The sequence below is a fragment of the Oenanthe melanoleuca genome, chromosome 4, assembly GCF_029582105.1.
Source record: "Oenanthe melanoleuca isolate GR-GAL-2019-014 chromosome 4, OMel1.0, whole genome shotgun sequence".
NCBI classification, from domain to species: Eukaryota; Metazoa; Chordata; class Aves; order Passeriformes; family Muscicapidae; genus Oenanthe; species Oenanthe melanoleuca.
In genome coordinates this window covers 53,510,864-53,534,163 of record NC_079337.1, presented here as the reverse complement: position 1 = coordinate 53,534,163, position 23,300 = coordinate 53,510,864, and the positions used below count along the sequence as shown (strand labels likewise).

Sequence of the window (23,300 nt, the reverse complement as noted above, 5' to 3'; positions counted from 1 at the left end):
GTAGGCAGGAACCTTAATCCATTTTTAAATTTAGATTTTAGGATTTTGAAAAGGAATCAAGTGATATCACAGAAGTGGTGGAGCCCTGGTGTGTGTAAAACAAAGGTCACAGAGGAGGAACTGCTCCCAAAAGGAAATGCATTTCTTTGTAGCTACTTTAAATCAGATGGTGTTAAAATGTTTGAGATCACCACTTTACTAAGAAAAATGAGCTCATTTCCTACATGACATGGACAAACCTTTTGTGTTGAACCCACAGACTCATGCTTGTGAACCTCATGAAACTCAATGAGGCCAAGTTCAAAGTCCTGCACCTGGATCAGGGCAATCCCAAGCTGAAATACAGGCTGGGCAGAGAATGGATTTAGAGCAGCCCTGAGGAAAAGGACTTGGGGCTATTGGCTGATGACAAACTCAACGTGAAGGAGCAATGTGTGCTTGCAGCCCAGAAAGCCAACCATGACCTGGGCAGCATCAAAAGCAGGTCAGCAGGTCAGGGAAGGTGGTTCTGCCCCCTTCTCTGCTCTCATGAGACCCCAGCTGGAATACTGCATCCAGCTCAGGGGCCAAGGGACATGCACCTGCTGCAACAAGTCCAGAGGACTGGAGCAGCTCTGCTATGAAGGCAGGCTGAGAGAATTGTTCAGCCTGGAGAAGACTCCAGGGACACCTTGGAGCACTTCTTATTACCTAAAGAGAGCCTACAAGAGAGCTGGGGAGGGACTCTGCACAAGGACACGTAGGGACAAGAGGGAATGGCTTCAAACTGACAGAGAGTAGGTTTAAATTGGCTATTAGGAAGAAATTCTTCACTGTGAGGATGGTGAGGCACTGGAACAGGCTGCCCAGAGAAGCTGTGAATGCCCTGTTCCTGGAAGTGTTTAAGGTGGGGGCTTTGAGCTACCTGGTCTAGTGGGGCATGTCCCTGCCCCTGGCAGGGGGTTGGAATGAGATGATCTTCAAGATCCCTTCCATTCCAAGTCATTCTGTGATTCTATAACTCATTTAACTGCTACCTTCATAATACTGCCTTGGACACTACTTTTATTAGTAGTGAAATATGAAGTAGTGTTTGATCTTAAGAACTTTACCCCTCTACAAAAGTGAGACAGCGTGCTTACTAATTTATTAACCAATCTAAGTTTGGTTTTGATTAAAAATGACAGAAATATTTAAACATCTCCATTGTGTGTGGGCACAGTTGTGCTTTAAGGCACTGAGAATTTGTGGGATTATTGAATGACTTTCAGCAAGGTCACATTTAGAATAACCTTAATCTGCATCTACAACAAATGAAGGATATTGATTTGGATATTTGCATGTGTGTGCAATGAGCTTTACCTTTGACAATATATCTAAAGTTAATTGGCCTCCATTTTTCTGACTGTGTAAATAGCTTTGAGGCCAGATCTTCATTTCAGCTCAGTGACAATATACATGCAGCAAATGAAAACTTTGCTTTTATATCTGTCTCTGTCCAGTGGAAAAAAGAACATCACTAACATGCCCAAAGAACCATCCAATAGCTGGGTCACTGGGTCTTCAGAAACTGTCATAGTAAAGCAAAACTAGCTCACATAACTAATGAAATAAACTAATCTCAAAATTATTACAATCGTGGGATATGGAGAGAGCAGTTCAAGCACCTAATTTTATAAGTTTGGTTTTTATGCTACATAAATCCTTCACTTAGAGATCCTGGCTCGTACCAAAGAACATACAGATTTAGGGATGACAAAACTCTAGGGACACAGCAATCTCACCAAGCAATCTCACCAAGAAATGTCAATTGAAGTGAGCATTTAAGTTGTGCTCAGATCTAACATTTCATTGTTGATGGTTGAAATTGTGAGGAAAAAAAGAGCAAAAAGCTAAAGCAAATTCTCTTTCTAAATGTAACTCCAGCTACCACTCCTTCATGGGAAATTGAGAGTGCAACACACACACAAAATCATTCTTATCAACAAAAGAATTTTGCTGCCATTTCAGATTTTGATAATGTTTTTTACACAGAAGATAGCCAGAGTGTTTTCATCATAGGGAATTATTTAAAATTGTATTTACTCCTACACTTTGATATAGAAAGTACTTTAGAAAGAATGATTACTTTTTCTCCAAACTTTTAAATTACTCCCTCTCTACCTTTTGAGCTGCTTACTTTTGTTGTTTTTCTAATGGAAATTAGAAAACTAGAATAAAGATTGGAATAGAAAGAAAATGGCACAGCTGCACCTAGGATTAGAAGGAGCAGGACAAAAATGAGATTATTGTATTTTGCACATTTCACAATATCTTCTTTCACGTTTTGCAGCTATTTTCATGTGATTAGAAAAAAAAAACCCTCGTACCTTTTGAACTTCAGGAGGATACTTTTAGAATGGCTATCATACAGTTTGTAAGTATAATGTTGCTACAAGGATACAGGAGCAAGAGTCTTTTGACAGCAGTAGAGTTATGCTGAATTCAAAATTAGTACAAATTTGAGTCTGAATGTCTCATGTCTGCTTTGATATTGAACAAAAGTTCAGCACCTCTGCTTTTATTTTCCTGATTTATTTCATTCCAAAGCCCTTTCTTCGTGCACAAACTGCACTCTGAGATAATCAAAGTGCTCCAAATCTAGTGTGTTTCTTAAGACTTTCTGTCTGAAATACAAATGTCAACATATTGACCAGAAAAGGTACAGAAGCTTTTTAATGATAACTTCAGAAATACTTTTCAACTACTCATCCTAAAAAGAACTTTTCTCAATGCACCTGCTGTTGCTGTAACTGAAAGAGGGAAGGTTTAGGTTAGATTTACAAAAGAAATTCTTTGCTGGGAGGGTGGTGAGGCACTGGCACAGGTTGTGCTCAAGGCCAGGTCAGATGAAGCAGCTTGGTCAACTGGAAGGTGTCCCTGTCCATGGCAAGGATTTTGGAACTGGGTGATCTTTAAGATCCTTTTCAACCCAAACCATTCTATGATTCTGTGATTTGACCAGAAGAGTCCTTGTATATTTAGCCTATGTACAGAAGACATAAATTAATCCTCCATTGCTGCCCTAGTTTCACATAAATTCCACTGACATCATCTGCTTAAAAAAAGTAGATAGGGCTCATGGGTTTTTTTAAATAAATGCAAATAATAAAAAAAAATTATCTAATTATAGTCTTATTTTAGGGTATAGATTTCTGATCACAGTACCTGATTAGCAAGTCTTCTTTCTATTCCATCAATTATTTTATGAAAAAAATTAGTATTACCTCACATCATTTACTAAAATTAATCATAAAAACATGTACAGAACATTTCAATAAATTTAAAGTGAGTGTATTTATCACAATCCAATCAAAATTTTTAAGGAAATTGTTCATTATAATTAAAAGCAAAGAAAAAAATGAAAAAACAAACATATCCTTTCGCAAATGAACTGACTTAAAAAAAATTCTCTAACTTAAAATATGATCTCCTTTGCAGTATTTTGTACATCCTGTTCTAATCTACATTACTGCAGTAAGGTCCCTTTTTTCCATACTATATTGTGTGGATGACACCAGCCTTACCAAGGAAAGGCAGAACTGGGAAAAAAGATTGGGCAGCTAAATAGAGGAAGAATGAAATTCCAACTCTTGTGCTTTTAAAAACATTTGCTTTAAGGCTTTTTCTAGAACTTTCTGGAAACTAAGTATGAAAAATCCTATTTTGGCTGAGTCATCCACATATCATTAGTTGTAGTTCAGAGACCTCATCTTGCAAAGGCAGAGAGGAAGAACTATTTTAGGTAACTTGTGTATAAATTGGGTTATCTTTTAAATGGACAGATTTAAAAAAATATATAGTAGCACAGTCTGAGTTACCATTATGGAATATACAATTGTAAAGTAATGCCTTTTGTTATTACATTGGAAAAACTTGAAACTTGAGTCACATAAGCTAAATATTCCCTAATGTGAGCCAGCCACCAAACTGGACTTCATTACAAGGACTGGCAAAGTATTCAATTTTATAGAAACAAGAAATGGCATCACTTACCTCAAAACTTACAGATCCATTGTGATCAGTGTCAAATGCATTAAACAGAAAATGTGCATATGTTGTGGAATCTAAAATTTAAAGCAGAAAAGAAAAATCACAGTAAGCACATCTTATTTAATAAAATTTAATTTAGTTCTATTAAAACTATTTGATACCAAGATATATTTTGATACCAAAATGTCATAGCAAGACTATCTTTTCAATGAAATTTAAATTTCCTTTTCAGCAGGAGAGGAAGGATAAGTTTTAAATGCAAGTATGTGGATGGCAACACTGTTAGAAACCAAAAATGAAAAATGATGTTCTAGAATATCTCTATTCATTTTTATTCTCGTGTTTGCTAATCACTGACACCAGAGCAAATAGCAAAAGTGACATATTATTGTGCTCTGAAACAACCTGTTTTAACAGGAACACTGGTGGTGACAGGGATCTACCTCCTGTGCTTACAATGAAGAATGTGTTCATTTTTTCCCACTAAATAAGGGAAGCAGGCACTGCCCTCCCTGCACTGTGTCCTGGACACAGACCTGCTTCCCAGCTCGAAGCTGCTGCTGCTCTTGGGTCTGTGCTCACCCACAGGCGAGAGGAAATCCTCTCCTGAGGAGCAGATTCTTAAAGCTGGCTTCCTGCTGAACTCCCATGATCGTGGCATTAGGGCTTGGAAAAATTGGCTGTGACTCACTAAATGGTCAGTAAGACTCTGAAAGATGACCTTAAACAAATGATCCCTTCACTATTTGCATAATTTCCAAACCTCCTCCCCAGTGCACATTGTCTCATTTCAGAAACATGAGAGGGCATGAATATAAATCTGTCAAGACTGTAACTTTTGTAAAGATCCATCTTTCTATTTCCTCTAAATGCCTTCTGAAAGGCACAAGCTGCTCCAGCAGTGACATATTGTGAGGAGAGCACTTATCCAGAGACTGCCCTGTGGATGTGAGGTAAAAGCTGCTGGGGTTAAGGGAAGTCAGCTGTGCTCAGTGTTTTTTCCTCCCTCAATACAATGCAAATTAAAGAAGGATGAGGGTTTGTTTACTTTTAATACTCACTTTTCCCTTTCTGCTTCATATGTTTACATTAATTTTAGGCTAATTAACATTAACCTCACAAATTATTAATAAAGGGCAAAGTGTTATGAAATCAGAGTCTGCTTTGCAGAGCAAACTCCTCCCTCTCATGGAAAAGCCTGATCAATGCTGAAATGCCATTGTCTGATTTTTTGGCACTAAACCATTCTACTTTTTATATCAATCCTGCAAACCTTTATTTTTCACAGCCCAAAATAGTGTTTTGTATTAAACTGAGGAATAGTCTTGGGACACTCAGCTGAAATGCCACCTTGACTCCAAGGAACTGAATATGCCAAAACTCAAAGCTTTTTGCTTCACAGATTCAGACTTGATAATTGTAAGAAAATTCTCTAGTCTTACTTCAATATGTTTATTTTGTATGATGTGAAATAATCATAACAAGAAAAAACTGCAATCTTTAAAACCTGTCTGTTAACAGGTTTTCAGAGAATTAAACCCCCACCAGCACTATTTGAGAGAGTCATTCATTCTTCCATGTATCCACTAACCACTGTAATTGCTTAAGCACAGCTTGGCAGATACATTCACACTTTAGCTGAAAAATGCAAATTTTTGACTACAGTTTATATTTAGCATTTTAATAGTCATATTTTCTATAATCTACTGAGACTTCTGTTGAGCAACAGAATATACTATGCAAATCATCTTCAGGGAAAAAATATGTTCTAAAGGTATAATTACTGTAAAAGGAATTTTAAATACCTTCCTATCCTCTTGGCACCCATTTCTTAAAAACATCTGAAATATTCCTGGTTATTTTCTGCAGATATACACAAAGCACAAAGGTATTTTAATTTTGTTGCCCATAGATGATACAATTTACTACTTTTTTTGTATGATGGTATATGAAAAAAAAGTCCCTAGCTGAAAAATATTTTTTCTAGTAACACCTCTGAGAAAAAATAAATCAAAAGCCTTTTTCAGAGTTGTTTGCTCAAGCAATTCTGTTCTGAAATTTTGCCTTCAAAACCACAGCAGGATGAGGCACACTAGTCTTTTAATTAGAGCTACTTAGTCTGATTTACCCCTTTCCCTCCTAAATCTTGAACATTATTAACTTTAGGCAAAATCTTAACTTTTTAAATTAAATACAATTTCTTTCCAAGGATCTGATATCATAACTAGCAGGCTAATTTGCTGTTTTAACAGGTTGAGATAGGAACAGCTCTTAAATCAGAAATCCCTTGAAAAACATCATCAAAGCATTTTAAATGTCAGAGGCAAAACATGGTAATCATTACACAGGGGAGAGGATGACTTATCAAACTACAAGCATGATCTATTCTGTTTAGAAGTGATGAAGAAGTGCAATAATTATTCAGTGTGTGGATTCTTATCCATGACCTGCTTGGCTGAAGAGAAATCCCAGGTTTCATTTCAGGTGATGCACTGCACAAATTCAGGGTGTACATTCACTCACCTGTATGGCAGTGAATCAAAAAAGAGCTTACTGGAGTGTCCTTTCTGGCATGGAAAGCTTTTTACAAAGCTACTTTTGCCTTTTAAAATACATTGCTTTTGCTGCAATCCAGTGTCATTTCCTTTCCTTTGTTACTCTTGTGGCACCTTGTCCTATTTGTAATCCTCCTGTACCTTGCCCTGGACAGTCTTGGAAGTTGCTTGAGGAAGTGACTTGCTGGATGACATTGAAGAATTTCTTAAGTTGCCCTGAAGCTTAAAATCTTATAGACATACTTTTGTTTGTTCAGATATGAATTGTCATAATGATACATCGTGTTGTACCTGGTTTTTCATCACACAGACAATGGGAGCACAGATTTACATGTTTTAATTTGGGGAAAATTTTCAAGATTCTTTTTTCCTCTTTAATACTGGGACATACATCATACATCAAAATCACTATTTTAAGCACAACTGAAATTTAAAGGCCTCAGCTGGATACATTAATTCAACAAGACATTCAAAGATTTAAGAACTCAGTCTGGCTTCTTAACAAGATGTTCCACTGCAGTTCTCACCCACTCCTCCAAAAGATATCACTGCCCTAAATGCCAGAGGAGGAGCAGAAGGATCAGCATTAACACCAGGAACAGGGGTAGAAATTAGATATTACATATATATCCATTTTAAGTAAATTAATAACTTTTCTTCTCTGTAACAACTAGATCTGGACTAATAAACATTAGTCTTTTAAGATTACATTTACTTTCACATTATCTTTTGGCTTTACTTTTGGAACAGGTGTGCTTTCTCTTTGCCCATGAAAAATTCTGGGTGTAACAATAGGAAATATGATAGATTTTTTTTATTAAGTGCAGAAAAGGTGTAGTAAATCACATAGAGATAATTATTTTCACTACCCAAGGGTAACTAAAAAATGTAATATTTCAAACTGTAATTGTTAGCTTGGTCTAAAAGAGAAGCAAACAGTAGGCAGCTCAACCCTTCCAGCCTGTTGTTCATTTTTATTAAGTATGCCTACTTCTTAATGATTTCAGAGATGGCAATCTGCTCTGAATGCTGCTCTTTACCTTCTAGGTCTTTATTCAAAATAAAATTAATGGGGAGATATTTTGTTCCTACCAATTAATATGGGGTTTTAAATTAAAAATGAAAAGAAGGAGTTCTGAACAGTCCCAGAGAAATACACAAATCTCAAGAGCTTTGCAAGAAGCTGAAGAGGTGGGATTGAAGGGTTGTAAGAGAATATGAAGAGGGGTAACTGAACAGCAAATGCAAGGGGAAGAAAAGAGAGGAAAAAAAATTCAAATTGAAAGAAATCTGAGGTTCAAGGAAAAAAAAACATCTTACATGTTTTTGTTTCACCTTCATTGCACTAAAAGATAATGGAAATAAAACAATAATAAAACTACTGGAAATCAATTAATTGAAATCAAGGTTAGCATTTAAGAAGAGAAACCCCATAGAATTAAAGGAGGGTTCTGCTATTGATATAAGAGGGCACCTGCAGTGCCTCCTACAGTTCCTCCTATTGTTGAAAGGTTTGGGGTTTTTTTTAAATAAAAGGGAATGGGCAAGAATTTTTAGAAAGCTTAAAGAAAAATAACCTACTCAGAGAAACTTGATGCTACCCAAGCACAGGTAGTAACTTCATAACAGAAGGCTGACTTTATGTAGCTATCATTGCATTTAATTCAGAAATAAAACTTAAAAATGTGTCCAACTATCAAGGAGGTACCCTGTGAGTTCAAACAGAGCTTGAGGCAACAATCTTGTTAATTTGAACAAGAGGCTCTTTTGTCAGACTCAGGAACTAACAGACATACTGCAGTACTAATTATATCTGCCAAGTACTTACCTCCCTGTGGAAAGAACTGAGAGTAAATCTCTTTGAAGGTTTCTTCATTGACAACACCACTGGGGCATTCCTGGAAAAAAGTAAATGACAAAAAATGAAAACCATTCAGTCTGGTCCACTCAGCTCAGGTGCTCATCAGACCATCCACAACCCACGTGTGTCACTGACAGTTTAAAATGTGTGACTTTGCACTTTCAACCAAGTATCAATGCACATTATCACACTGATGCATCTTCCTGGAGAATTCCCCTGAGGAAAAAATTCCATAAAAATGCCATGGATCTCAGCTTCATTGGAGACCTGAGTGACACATGTGAGCAGCAGCCACTGTGCCACAGTGAGTGGGGCTGTTGTGTCCCTGTGGGTCCTGAGTGGTCTCACTGCCTCAGCTGCAATCAGCATCTGCATGCATGGAAATCAAGCAGGAATGTAAACACCTGGGTATTACTGATAAAACATGCAATCATGTTCTACTGGGAGAGTTCTATTCAATGAATTCAAAACACCCTGCCAAATTCAAACCCTGCAGATCCTTTTGCCTCTTTACATCTTTTTTATAAACTGAAATATGTAACACAGAATAAGTAAGAAGCTTCTGAATAGAGTGACTACAAAGAAAACGAAAGGAAGTGAAGGAGAAGAATAAAGATGGTTAAACCAATGACTTTACAAAAATGACTATTGCAAAGAGGTTGGAGAAGCAGAAGGAATACTGTAATTGTTTACTAAGCCAAGCATAAATATCTAAGACCTGGATATTCAGGAGAGCTGATTTCTAGTCCTGATTTTGCCAGACTGAGCAGAAGACTTTGGGCAATTACTTAATTCCTTTTTTGCCTTCATTCCTTCTTTAACACAAAAGGGGAGTAAAAAGCCAGGTATGGTCTTTAAAAGCAAAAGACTTCTAGAAACAAAGGAAAGAAAGAAAATGCAAGTTACATTTTAAGGTTTAACATTTATTTTTGACTATTATCAGACTGTTGGACTGAGGACTCAAACATATTTGGTCCTAGTCCTAAACTCAGGAAACTTTATAGCTTGAAATGGAGATCAAGAGTAGTGTAACATCTTTTACCAGTGTAATAACAACTTTTCCTGTGAGAACAAATAGTATTTCAATTAGATCAAATAAGGACCGCTTATAGTCATAGTTCTGGCAGCTTCTGCTGAGAAACAAACAGTGTAATCTCTAATTGAGAGACAAATGCACCATCTGAGAAAGGTCCAGATATTTAGCTCTTAGGATTATTATGATTTTATGTCATTTATCCTTAACTAAATCAGCTTTTCATCATAACTAAGCATATGTAAACATATAGTAAGAAAGAATTCTGTTTGATCAAAAACCAGAAACAAACAGCTGTGTCAGAGATACAAATACAAAATTATTTGTTCCTGGGCACAGAGGCTGTCACTGAGGCAGGCAGAGTCACAGCTCAGGTCTCTGTAAGATGAAATAAATACTGATGCTGGGCCACACTGCCTCTGGAACCAAAGCCTTTGGGGAATGGGAGGAACAGTGAAATAAACCTGTATTCTTCATTAGGTAAGCAGCAATCCATAATTGAGGAGGCATCTCCCTGCCTGTCATGTCTTTGGGTATGAGGACATTCTAAAACATCTCTCTTACCAGCTTTCCAGAAAGACTGCAGTCAGACAGGCCACTGCCTCTATGGTTTCTAGCAGCTTTACAATTAACAAGCAATAGGACAAGAGGAAATGGCCTCAAGTTGCCCCAGGGAAGTTTCAGGTTGGATATTAGGGAAAATTTCTTCACTGAAAAGGTTATCAAGCATTGGAACAGGCTGCAGGGGGAAGTGGTTGAGTCACCAGCCCTGAAGATATTTAAAAGTGTGTAGGTGTGGCACCTGGGGACATGGTTTAGTTGAGGATTTGCAGTGCTGGGTTAATGGTGAGCTTGATGACCTCAGACATCTTTTTCAACCTCGAGGATTCTATGATCCTATAATTCTACCATGCTGCTTGTCTTTAGGAAGCCTTCTGGGGTTGTATAAGAGCATGCAAAGGAGCAATTTTGACTTGGATTCACAGCACAATAAAGAAAACATCAGGGAATCCTTCAGACACTCTTTGAAATAATTCTATAGTTATTCAGTGTAGAAAATGTAACAAAAGTATTTTACAACCTCATCTTCCAAGCATATAATGGTGTATAATCTATGTCATTCCCAGACCTGCAGGAAGGAAGAATAAATAGTCTTTACCCTGAGATGGGTGTGAGGTATGAGTGTGAAAAAACAATGCAGCATTTTGAAATTTAGAAAAAGAAGCAGTGGCTTCTTTCTGTTCTTCAGGTAATTCTTTTTCAGACAAGAAAGAAAAAAGAACTAGGTACATTTTGAAGGAATTAAAGAGAAAACTGAGAAGTTTAATAAATAATGAATAACAAAATACACATTTAAGTTCATCATATGGCTTATTAACATATAAAACAATTTTTTTCCCTTTTCTGTGACTGACAAACACATTCTAACTATACTCATTTTGCAAAGAATGCTCTCCCCTTTTTCACAATAAATGCCAACAACTACAACTCTGTCAGTCCTTAGTCTGAAGCCCTGAAGATTGAGAGTCCCATTTCCTGATTGCATTTAAATCTTGTAATGTTAGAGGACAATTAAGGATACTCTGCAAAAATCTATATGATTTGTTACTTGTTTGTTTAAAATAAGCTGGCAACCTTTGTAATTACAGAAATCCATGACCTACACACCTCCTTCAAAGGCACACTTTTTTTTTTCTGTCACTTAATAAACACTGATTTCACCAAACTGTTTGAAAGAATCATTGCTTGAAAAGGCAATCTACTTTCAGAGAATTATATATTAGCAGAGCCAGGAATGACATTTTGAGTTTCTCCAGCTTGTCCCCCTGCAGTTTCCTCTGTTCTTTGCCACAGCATTGCCAGTAACACTTCACCTTTCCCATCCTTGAAGCTCTGTAGAAATGGGGTCTTAAGGACATTCATTAAAAAGCTGAGATGCTGGCCAATTACATTTACCAGAAATACCAGCTCAGACTTTTCTTTCCTTAGCACACATCTTCCCTCTGAGACTACATGACAGCAAACACTTCTGATCTTGAATAATTTCATTCTAAAAATATATGTGGCCAACATGATTTACCTCCGTGACTGTACTTTTCTTGACTCATAAATCTGGCTTTATTTTGTTTATCAGGAGATTTCTGCAGTTCAGGAAAGGAGATTAAATATTGTAATTGTTAAGCACACCCCAAGGTTTTATGTCAAGCTATTGCTGATTTTTTCCACAGTACCAACTATAATTAAAAAAATTGATCTAACCTTTCATTAAACTCTTATAAAAGAGAGGAAAATAATTAAATAGTTTGAAAGAAAAATTTGAGGCTTATTCAAACAACTTCCTATATTCTTTCTTTCCTTGATCTGGATATAATTTATTCTGTTACAGCAAATTTCTTTTTGACAATCTTTTAAAATTTCATTAATGTATTAGATTTTCCTTCTGGAGAATAAAAAGGAGGGAATGTTCAACTTGAACTGAGTCCAATTCTCTCTCTTTTAAAGAGAAAATAACATAAACTGACAAGAGAATAATAAATATGATTCTGCCTTTTGATGATCTCTCTTGTTTGCAGTTTTGCTGCTGGGAAATTATACCTCCAGCACATGTTCTTATGAACCACTCCAAACCCTGTGAATTATTTACAAGCCTCATACTGTCTAAGACATCTCTCCTTCAGTATTCTTAAAAAACTGCAGTAGGTGATTCTTCTTTACTTCCTAATCAACATCCTTTTCAGACAAGAGGCAAACCACGAAGACACAAAAATGAAGAAACAGTGAAATGTAGAAAAGAGAATGAAGGAGACACAAACTCAAAGCTCAGACTTTTGTCTGCATAAGAAACAATTTTGAATGATGGATAAAGCTGGAGTTTTGGCAACTTTGAATATATTTAGTTACAGATTTTTGCATGACAGGTTTCCCATCCCATGCTTCATCTGCTGGTTCAGTTTTCATGCTGCTTCATTTTAGATACATGTTCATGTCCATTGATTTAATCATCAGTGACTGGTAATATCTTCTCTTTTTGCAAGTACTATGTGCATGTGCCTTCTAGGGATACACCTGCAGCCTCCTTCTCTTTCATGCTGTTGAATCTGACCAGATACTTCCTCTAATAAATGAAATTGTTTCATTATTTTATTTAATAAATTTCTGTAATTCAATACATTCATTCATTGTATTGTAGCCATTTTACTTGAGAATACTTTTAGAATTAAAGAGGTATTTACCAAATACCAACAGGGCTAAACTGAAATTTTGACCTACCTTAGAGCTGCATGCCAGGAATAAATAAATTCATAATTTATTGCAAATTAAAAACCAAATACATTTGTAATTTTGTAACTAATTTCTCTGTAGTAAATATAAATAAACTTGCCCATGCTATATTCACCAGGAATGGATTTCATCACCTATTTATTTTGGATTGAGAGTGAGTGTGATTATTCTTCTGCCCTGTATTCTTGGAATACAGGGTTCACTTTTGATACTGGTTTATGTCATAAAAAACACAGAACACATATCAGAAATTAGCTTTGTGAAAAGGGGCTGGGTGGCACTTCTGGAGTTCTGATCACACTATTGGCCAACATAGAACTAACACCAAGAGCAGGGTAAAAATCCTGCAGCAGCTAATAAAAGCAAACCTACTCTAGCAGGACTTCAAAGTAGTAGATGCAAACAAAATGAGGTGTCTGGGGGAGAGAAGATTTTGAAGTCATTAAAGAAAAAACAAGTGTAGTAAAAAAAAAATCTCAAAAGATATGCTTAAAAGAGATGCCATGCACTACCCTGTGAACCAGCCTCAGAAAGCTAATTCAGAGAAAAACCTCTCTCTTGAAATATTTGAAATGTGGCTGAACAAAGCACTAGAAATTAAGACTAGAAAAAATAACCTGGGAATAGTCAGACAGTTCAAAAGTCTTTTTCTCATTAGTACAGATTTTAAGAAATCACAGACAACCATAGTTATGCTCCTTTACTTTTTTCTTTTCCTTTTCTCAAAATACTTCTAGGAGAATAAATAACAGAAGATAATGCAGGGAAAAAGAGCCACTGTTTTCATGCCACAGATGTCCTCAAGAGAGCAACAAATTCACAGAGAGACAATACAAAGTATTGTCCATTTGGTGTTGGTAAAATTTCAAGGGGTTGCTTCAACTATGAACTAAAAGGAAAACCCCCATGTCTTTTTATTCTATTCTAGACAGAATTTCTCTGATCAGCTTCTTTGAACTGGTGCCTTCTGGACTGCTGCATTGTATTTGGGCTCCTGCATTTAAACACCTGAAGGACAGAAACATTTAGTTTCCTTTGTACAGATTTATCATTCAACATGTCAGCACATCAAATGGGAGCTCTGAGGAAGCTTTTAGGAAACCAGTGCATGTATGAGATAATTGCAATGACTACAGAAGAGATTCTGCTTTGGCTCTTTTGATCAGGCAATTATATTATTCACCCAACTCTGTGTTCTCCTTGAGCTTTGCTGTTTGCCTCCTGTAAAAACAAGTTTGTCAAAGCACTGGGAGGATGATTGACAGGACAGTGTCTCAAACTACTCACAAAGCAGGACAATTTGTTTTGTTCTATCTTTACACCTATCATTTTGGGGTCTTCCCAGGCCTGGGCTATAATGGAACAAGTCCAGACCTCACCTGCCTTTCTTCTGACAGGCTGTGGAAGGAGCTGCTGCTCATTACCAAGAAATGTGCAGAGACAAGAAGAGCAGAGACTGCAATGGAAGAGATGGATAAAGGGAAATTTTGAACATGTGCATCAGGTGCCCAGTCAAGAGGACTGGCCACCAAACAGGCTCAAAGCCTTTCCTACTTGGTAGGAGAGTTGAGTCCCAGTATAAAAACATGTGTAAGACACATGCACATACTCAGAGAGTAGAAATTGTAAAAGCTCAAAATAATAGGTGGTGTGAGGGCTTTAATTTTTATTTTTTACACTACAGGAAATTAGTTTTTATGAAAAATTTAAGGCCAAAATTAATATGCTTTTCATCTGTGGAATTGTCCCCACTATGTATAACAATATATGCTATACATGTGAATATATTTATAATTATCTATGTCTAGTTCTATGGATTTTCATTCATTTTCTCTAATAAATAACCTATGTTCAGTTAAATGATATTGAAAACTACTAGTGTTTTTTGACTTCAATTTTAACTTCTATATTTTGTGTTATCAGGAAAGTGACAGCTATTAATTTAACCTCCTGTCTATTGGAATTGAATTAGTTCTTGGTTTTCTTTTTTTTTTTTTTTTTTTTTTTTTTTTAATTTGGTTTCTCATGCTAGTTTTTTCAGGAGTGGGCTATAAAAATCACTTTCACAGCACTTCTCTATTGAAAAAATATTTGGTTTGCATTTTTAGAAATAACTTCCATGCCATCATATAGAAAGGTATTGTAACCAAAAAAAGTGATGATTGATGAAATATGTGTAACCAAAATTATATCTTGGATCAGATTTATTTACTTCAAGAGGGCCTAAATATCTCCCTAGTTTGCTATTATATCTCCTAGTTTGCTATTGTATTCATTTATTGCAGAATCAATCCTTACAAAAGGACATACTCTAGTCTTGCATCCTTGAATACAGTTGTGAGCCTAGAGAACTAATAGTGATGGTGGGAAAGAAATATTTTCTCCAGTCTTTACAGAAGCTGTATGGGATGAAAGACATACAGAGTAATGATTAGGGAATGGCTAGGGATGGTTAGGGACAGTTACCTCAGAAAGTCTTTTGTCCCTACACTGAAATCTTCCAGTGAATTTGCCTATTTGGTTACCAGTGGAAAGCTTACACTGTTTCATAAGACTCAAAAGAAAGAAGGCAGACCCAAGCAGAGCACACTAAATACTGGCTCTAAAGGGACAACTTTCCTTTCCATCTTTCCTCTTTGGCTTAAAGTACAGTAGGATTACTTCAGCTAAAGTCTCACAGGGGGAACACCTCAGGTTGCTGCATTTTCATTTCTGTGAACTCATTCTATAGTTCAGTGGCAACAGTCTACATTTCTAGGAATGTTGTGGCAGTTTTGATTTGACAGCATCTCCATTGACATTCATTGGTGAAATACATGTAAAAACTCTTTTCAAGTTTTGTCTCATCCAGTAAAACACAAAACTTGCTTTTACTTAGCCACCTGTAGAAGAAATACAATAATGTTTCCCTATGGCAAAGCAAAGATGTGCCACATTTTAAGCCTCCCACTGGAGGATACTGTAATGAACAAAAGCTTCTTTCCACCTCCTACTTGCTGTGGCACTTTCAGAGAAACACAAGCAGAAATAAAGGAACTGGCTGACATCCAGCATGTGTGGCTTCACACAGTAAATAACAATCAGCACTTTGGCTGCTTCCACAACTCAGCAGGCAAGGTGCCAGCAAATGCTTTTAATCAGAGCCATTCTTTGTTTAGCAATGCCCACTAACTAGTGAAATTTTTAGTTCCTTATTATTAGCACTGGCAGTAAAACAACAGTAAATAACACAGGTAAAGATTTGTACTTAATAGCTCACCTTAAAACTTGATACCCCAAATTTCATGGATGAGTCCCTGGCATCTGAATGGTGCTTAGTATTTCTGCCCTTACTTGTCACTGCAGGATGGCATTTTACAATCCCAACTTGACAAATAAGCAGGAAATATAATCAAACTAAATGAAGCAGAACCCATACTTCAACAATGCAGCTTGTTGTAAACACTTTGGCAAACATAAGGTGCTCACCCTCTTGGGAAAAGCTGTACTTAGGTGAGCACTGCTTCAGGGACTTGCCTTTCACACATTTCCATGTGAGTTCTTTTAATCAAATCCTTTCAAATCACCTAGCTGAAATCCTAGGTGAGAGGAGCAAGTGCTGGTCCCTTGGGTGTTCTCTGTTAGACCAACTCCAGTGATTCACTTGAGCAGAATGGAGACTATTACCAGTCCCTAAAGGCAATATTTTAAGGTAGGTCAATTCCCTTTTTTAAAATCATGGAAGCATTTATTTTGTTTTTCTCACATGAGGGTGCTTTTGTTTATCCTAGATGCTCCTTGTATCCTTGAAGAGTGGAAGATTCACTGAGGAAGAAACTGTACTAACAACATTCTGCTAAGTGTTAGTGGACTTGAGCCATCTTTATATGGACATATCTGAAAATGGAAAAGCCTGAATTTAGCTCAAGGTATTTAGGAAGCAGAAGCAGCATGGCAGGGGTGAAAAAAATATTCTAAATTCTGTCTTAAATTCTTGTCAATCAACTGAATGTTAATACTAAGTACTGAAATCAAACCAAATTTTAGTTTTAATAATGAAGAACACTGAGTTTTGCATTCCTGAGACATATGACTGAATCAAAGACAGTCAGGCTGACAGTGTCTCCTAAGCCATGCTATCCTAGTATTTTTCAGAGGGGTTGTTCTTTGTTTCTTTCAAAGATGTGCAATGGTAAAGGCAGACATGTCAATATTTGGTTAGTGCTAAATACAATGAAAAGACCAAGGAATTTCAGCCTCCTCACAGCTTGCAGAAATGGCAAAGAACATAAAATTCAATGGGGACTGGTTTAGACACTGAAAATCAAACACTGTGCTCATTATTTATATTTTATATGGTAATACATTTACCCTTTAACAAAGGTTTTTTGCTTTCTCCACTACTAACAACATTTTGTCTCAGGAGAAGGGCCCCAGCAGTGCAAACAGTAGAACAAATGTGCTTACCTGCATAAATATTTATAAAACTGAGCCTGACATTAGCATAAGTTGGAGCTGAATCACCAAGTACAGTGGGGAAAATCAGACACAATTGAGGCAATGATGTGTTTGGGGCTGCTGTGGGTGGGAGAGAGATGTGGTCTGTGGGAAGGAATGCCTCTTCCCCATCCACACAGTGAGGGCAATATGCCCCACCCTGGAGGAGCTCTGGCACTCAGTGGCTGAGACAGGGGCCCCTCCCCATGTACCAAAACCTCACTGTCCCTTCTGTGCCCACCCAGCACAGCACACTGACACTTTTATTCTGCCCAAAGGTCTCCCAGAGTGCAGGTCCATGGTAAGGAGAAGACACTGGACCACAAGAGCTCTACTGCTCATGGTGATCCTGAAGGACCAGGGTGGCTTTGTGTCCATACATCTAAATCCCTTAGAGAAGGAGGGGTGAACAGTTCCATGAGACAAGGGAGGATGTAGCATTACTGCTTAGAAAGGAGATACTATTCCTATAATTCAGACACATGAGAAAAGCATCAGAATGGAATTTGAGGTTTAGCAAGGCATATGAACTGATAATTTTTTTAGCACAGCAAAAAAATCTAAATGAACTATATGAATATCCTTTAGACTGTTCTGGAGCTTTCTTTTCCTGATTTGTGGATACTCGATACATTACTTTTGGCAGCACATCTAAAATTTGTAGCATAAGTCAAATCATTGGGATTTTATACTTAAATAAACCCATATAAATGGTGACTGATATTTGCTGGCATATTTTCAGGAAAACATGAACAGCACACAAATAAAAACAGCAACACAGCAACAGAAATAAAAAAGGAGAAGACATTTCTCAGTTAAAACAGGCAACAAGAAGAATAAAAAGAGACAGAGAGAATCAGATACATCTAAAAAAGAGTAATCTATCAATCACTTCAGGCCTAAAAAAAAGATTTCATCTCTCATAGTTGTATCATTCCTTATGGAGATACACTGAGGCTGAAACTGCTGGACATAAAAACTTCTTGCCCAGTCTGCTAAGTTTATGGCACATTAAGTTTGTCTTTGTTCCATAACCACAGATTTTGAGAACAGAATAAGAAATTAAGGATGTTATAATTTATGCTCCATTACAGGAGTAGTATTGTGCTGCTTGTTCAGTAGAGTATTGACTTGGTAGCCTGTGCTTCTAAATACAGTGCTTAATACTCACATTTTAAATCACATGAAAAATCATAATCATGTTGTTGTTCTGATATTTGTAACTGCTTGTAGATAGTATGTCAGATACAAATACTGCTATATTCAGTCCCTGAGAGTTCACTTTTAAAAGTTGTTCTTGGCACTTTTTTTGTGAGGACACTGTGAAGCTGATCACAATGTCAGAGATGCATAAACAGAATAAATAATGATTAGAAATACATAAAGTGCACATAAAGTGCTTCCTAGACCAGTGTTTTTTCAAGGCATGAGTTTACTGTGATTTCTGCTTGACAGATATGGAGCTGGGCCATTGAGGGGTAAAGTATCTCCCTCAAATACACTGCCCACACATTTCAGTCAACACCAAGGAATTTCAGTGCTCATTTTTCTCTCCTCTAGGGATGAACTTTGCCTATCTCCAGCCCCTGGGAAAGTTCAGTTTCCCACAGCCAGCAGCCCCCCCACTGGTACCCCCCACCTTGTTCCCAAGATGTGTTTGAGGATGCTTTGATCAATGGCTGAGCAGCAATCTCAGATAGCCAGGGACCCTCTGAAAGGTTTTGGCTGTCAGAGCAGAGACATTAAATCAGGCAGCTGTCAATGTGGAGCCCACGCAGGCCCTCAAGTGCTGGTATAATGCTCTCAGGCAGCCCAGAAGGCTTTTTAGTGGGATAGCTGAGGCTTTTAAAGGTGTGTGGCAGTTAATAAGCCAGCAAGAGAGCCAAAAGGTTGGAGTCTTTAGACGTCTAGTTTCATGCTGTGTTTACTGAATCATGCTGTCTTCTAAGTTATTGGCTCTTATTTCTTCTCTGACACTCACCATATCTAAGGTCCTTTAAGAATATTTCACAATGGAATTCATTGGGTTGAATAAATTCCATTACTTGAAAGCTAATATGAGAATAATTCACATAATTAAGGGCAACTGTGCAAATGTCCAGCTGATCTAAAGAATACAGGCTCTGTGAGACACTTTCACTCAAAGGTAAATGCAAGTTGACCCGAAACTTGTAATAAACTTCCCTGACACTGAAAGACTTCACCTTGAGGCTTTGTCACTTGTGATTTGCTGGTTTTTTTTGAAGATCACCAGTGTTTATTTTTAGCACAGATGTTGATCTAAAGACATTTGTAAACAGAAATTAATTCTGTTGAAATAAGGGACTTTCATCTGTTTCACTTATTTCTGACAAAACCTCTATGTTGCTAATTTTGTTCACGTCGATCAGACATTTAAAATAGAAAAAAACATAAAGATCCAAAATAATTTGGAAATTCCTGGGATCCATGGTAGATCCCTGAGTCCAGCACAAATAAGATTTATCTATCAAGTTCATAGGACCCATGTGGTTGAAGTGCACTATCAAGAAGTTTCACCAGAAGGTACATAAAGAATTATAACTTTTTTTACTCAAATTCTTTAAAAGTAAGGAAATTGGTAGCAAGAAAGCCAGCTAGAGGGATTTTTGAATGCTGCTGTCTCAACTGATAAATATTCTCACAGAACCATTTTATGTGTGTTATAAAGTACAAAGTTTATAGCAGTTACAGTTAATATGCCTCGCATGTCATGAGGAAAAGGGGATGGGCAGAGAAAGGAGAGTAAGAGGTGTCTCCTTCCAAATTTTTAAATTACAGCATCACCAGAGCTGCACTGCACCAAACATTACTTCTCTAATGTTAGTGATTACCCAGAAACCAAAATCCAGCCACTGCACATAACTCAAATACCAGGCTCTCTACTGCTTAGTCCAGATGCTGCAAAAAAGGAACTGCAGAGAGCTGTAGCCAGAGATGACATTTGGCTGCTCGTGTTCTAGTACATAAACATTTATATTCCAAACTGATGCACATAAAAGCTCATGTGGTAGAAAACAGCTCTTCCAGCAGATGAGTTACACTGAGCATCTGGCTGGGGCACAGAAGGTCTGCACTGGGCTTCAGGTGTCAGCCTGGCACTTGTGAGCCCCAGGGAGAACACACCAGAGCACAGGGGAGGGTGCTGCCAATTCCAAATAGGAGCGGCTCACAAGCACACAGAACAATAAAATTCCACCAAAATCTAATGTTGACTTTTTATTTTTTTTTTTTTTTTTTTTTAAATACAAAGAAGAACTAAAGAGGCATCTGGTGCTCTGGACTACTATTACTATTGCATACTTAAAATCACTTATCTTAATAAGGGATTTGGCATCTACCTTTTTCAGAGATCATTCATGAGCAAGCAGCTACAATTATGAAGACAGTCCTTGATAAGCTAGATGACATTTTTACCCCAGTGAGCACAACGTGAAGTATCTCTGTGCAAGCCACGAGATGAATAGAAGTGTGGGGACTGAGCTCATTATTAACTCTCAGAAAGAAGATTTCAATCTCTGCCAGTAACTGTGAGACTAATTGGAACAAATATCTCTTCTGAACACAACAGGATCTGTAAATTTGTGACGACTGACAACTATACTCTAGGTCTGTCAAACTGTACTTCCAAATTATTTTACTTGAAAAATTTTTGAAATGTTTCAAGTCACTTTACTAACACTTGAAGTAAATATATGATGAATGTAAGACTTATTTATTGCTCAGTTTCTTAAAAGATTTTCACAAAGCCTTGTTTGAAATATGGAAGAGTTCCCTCTAAGCCCCTAGCAAATGAATTATTGTAAAATAATAACAAAATTCTTCCATGGCAAGGGCTGGTTATTTTAAATTTACTCTTCAGTCATCTAAAGTTGAGAAAACAATTGATCTGAGGCACAACATGAAAACAAGAACTAGAATTTAAGAGCGAGAAATTTGAGATTTGAGAGATTTGTGCATTATACATGTCTACTGAAACCCTGGAGAGAAAAAGATTTACAGAAATCTGTCTCTTGACAGCAAACACAGTATTAACTTCTAGGTTTACTTGCTTGAGCTTCATTATGCTGTTGTCTATTGTGTAGTTTATTAAGACAAACAAGTCACAGGAGTTTTCTAACATGGGGAGATGTTAATTTTCAGTGTGAATTACTACTATCTGATTTTCTTGTAATACTTACATTTACTTTTTTTTCTATTTTGTTGGCATTTCTATGCTCTAAGTTCAGCAGGTTTATATGCATAAGGCACAACTTGTTCAGCTGTCATACTATGTCTATCTGAAAAAACAAGTTGTTGGTACTTCTTTGTATGTACAACCTCTGCACTTCCACAACACTGATGTTCAAACACTGTTTTGTGCAGAGGGTTCAGCACCTCTGCAAAAGCTTTCAGCACAATGGGAATATCTCATGCCCTGATGCCCAGTACAGCATCCCCTGTTTGATATTCAGAGTCACAGAGGGGTATAGCTCAAATGGTTTTAGTATTGACTCATGTTAGCCAAGAAAACCAGGTAGGAACCTTTAACTGATCCATATTTTTCTCCTAGGCTCTCTTCTGTTGGGTCAGAAATCCTGCATCTGGAAAGATCTTGCTAAGACTGCATGCTGTGAAGCTCTAAGGCTTGTACAGAGAGTCAACAAATCTTGAGGAAAAGCAACTGCACCGACTGCTGGTCAAATGAAAAATCTTCCTTGCTGTCCTAGGGGTCCACATGGGGGATGGAAAAGCATATTTAAGCTCTAAGCTACTTCACCTACAAGAACAAGCTTTGGAGGACTGATGTCAGGGGCAAAATACTCTTTCATTAGTGCCATTTCCTCTCAGGTCCAGTTTGGGGTTTTTCCTCTCTGTTCTGGTCTGTATTAATCTTGAATCTGCATTTACTCATTGCAATACAAACATACTCTTCAGGATAGAATTGAATGTGATCACAACAAACTGAAGACATCCTTTTGTCTCTGTGAGATAGATGACATGGCCAATTCAGAGAAAACTGATCCAAGCTAAAATATTACTGAAAGCCTCTGTTTCATAATATACAATGTTCCAGAGATATAAACTAAGAGGATTATGTTGTCATTGTCCCTTGTCATGCTTTAGAACAGGTGGAAAAGGTTAAGTAAGAAAGCAAGGAAAATGGAATGGAGTTTCAAAATCTCTGTTTAGGATCATCACAGAGGTATTTTAACTCTTTGCAATGCCCATTTTTTAATCTCTTTAATAGTCCAGTGTCTCTGTCATTTGTCAGTAAAAGATTTCAATTTGTAGTAATTAATTTCTAGATAGTCAGAAACTACATTTGAAAGAAGTGAAATACAGAACTGTACATCTCTATTAGCCATAGGTCAGAGGCTGTGCAAATAGCATAGCCATAAAGGTAAAAGCCATCCATGTGCAGGACACTGAGATATGTTTCCTTCTTTCTTAACAAGAAGGTTCCAATTGCAGTAAAAAAAGAGAAACTTATATAGTATTCCTGGAATATCATGCATTTAAGAAAAGTTAAATCATTCTGAAAACTTTAACTCCGGTACTCAAAATTACATTGAGGTGTTTCAGCTTTTGCACAAGTTAGTGCCTATCCTGCAAAATGCCCATTATATTCACAACTTTCATCTTCATCGTTAAACAAAAAATTGCAGGAGTAGAAAAATTATTAATACAGTGAAAATTATTTGTATTCTGTGTATCAACTCAATTCTGCTCTTCTAAATCTCAATTACTTTCACAAAATTTATAATTTTTCTTTTGTTTTTTAGAACTCTAATTAAATGGGAAAATGTTCAAACACAAATCTCAAATGCTTTAGCCAATCAATAAATGAGCTTAATCACCTCTAAAACTAGCTTCCATTAAACTTTCTGTGAGACTCACAAATGCAACATACAGTGATACAATGCTTCCATCAAATCATAACTGAAATAGAAAAATCTCTGAATAAATTAGCATATTTCAACTTGTGCACATAGATGGCTAGAGTGATGAGGGAACTGATCTTTGAGCTGTAACACTGTCAGATTTATTTTCTTACTATCATTCTTTGTCTCATTTGCAAAAG

At 36.9% G+C, this 23,300-nt stretch overlaps 1 protein-coding gene across 8 annotated transcripts in view; it reads right to left on the bottom strand.

Moving 5' to 3' along the window:
* The window catches only part of KCNIP4 (potassium voltage-gated channel interacting protein 4), a 373,098-nt gene that overhangs the window by 7,331 nt on the left and 342,467 nt on the right, over positions 1-23,300 (bottom strand). For all 8 annotated transcript variants that reach the window (XM_056490433.1, XM_056490439.1, XM_056490434.1 and 5 more), the window contains 2 exons: positions 8,395-8,464; positions 4,015-4,085 (listed from right to left, as the gene is read on the bottom strand). In XM_056490433.1, the coding sequence (XP_056346408.1) occupies positions 4,015-4,085; positions 8,395-8,464 (141 nt within the window). The remainder of the gene's footprint in view (positions 1-4,014; positions 4,086-8,394; positions 8,465-23,300) is intronic.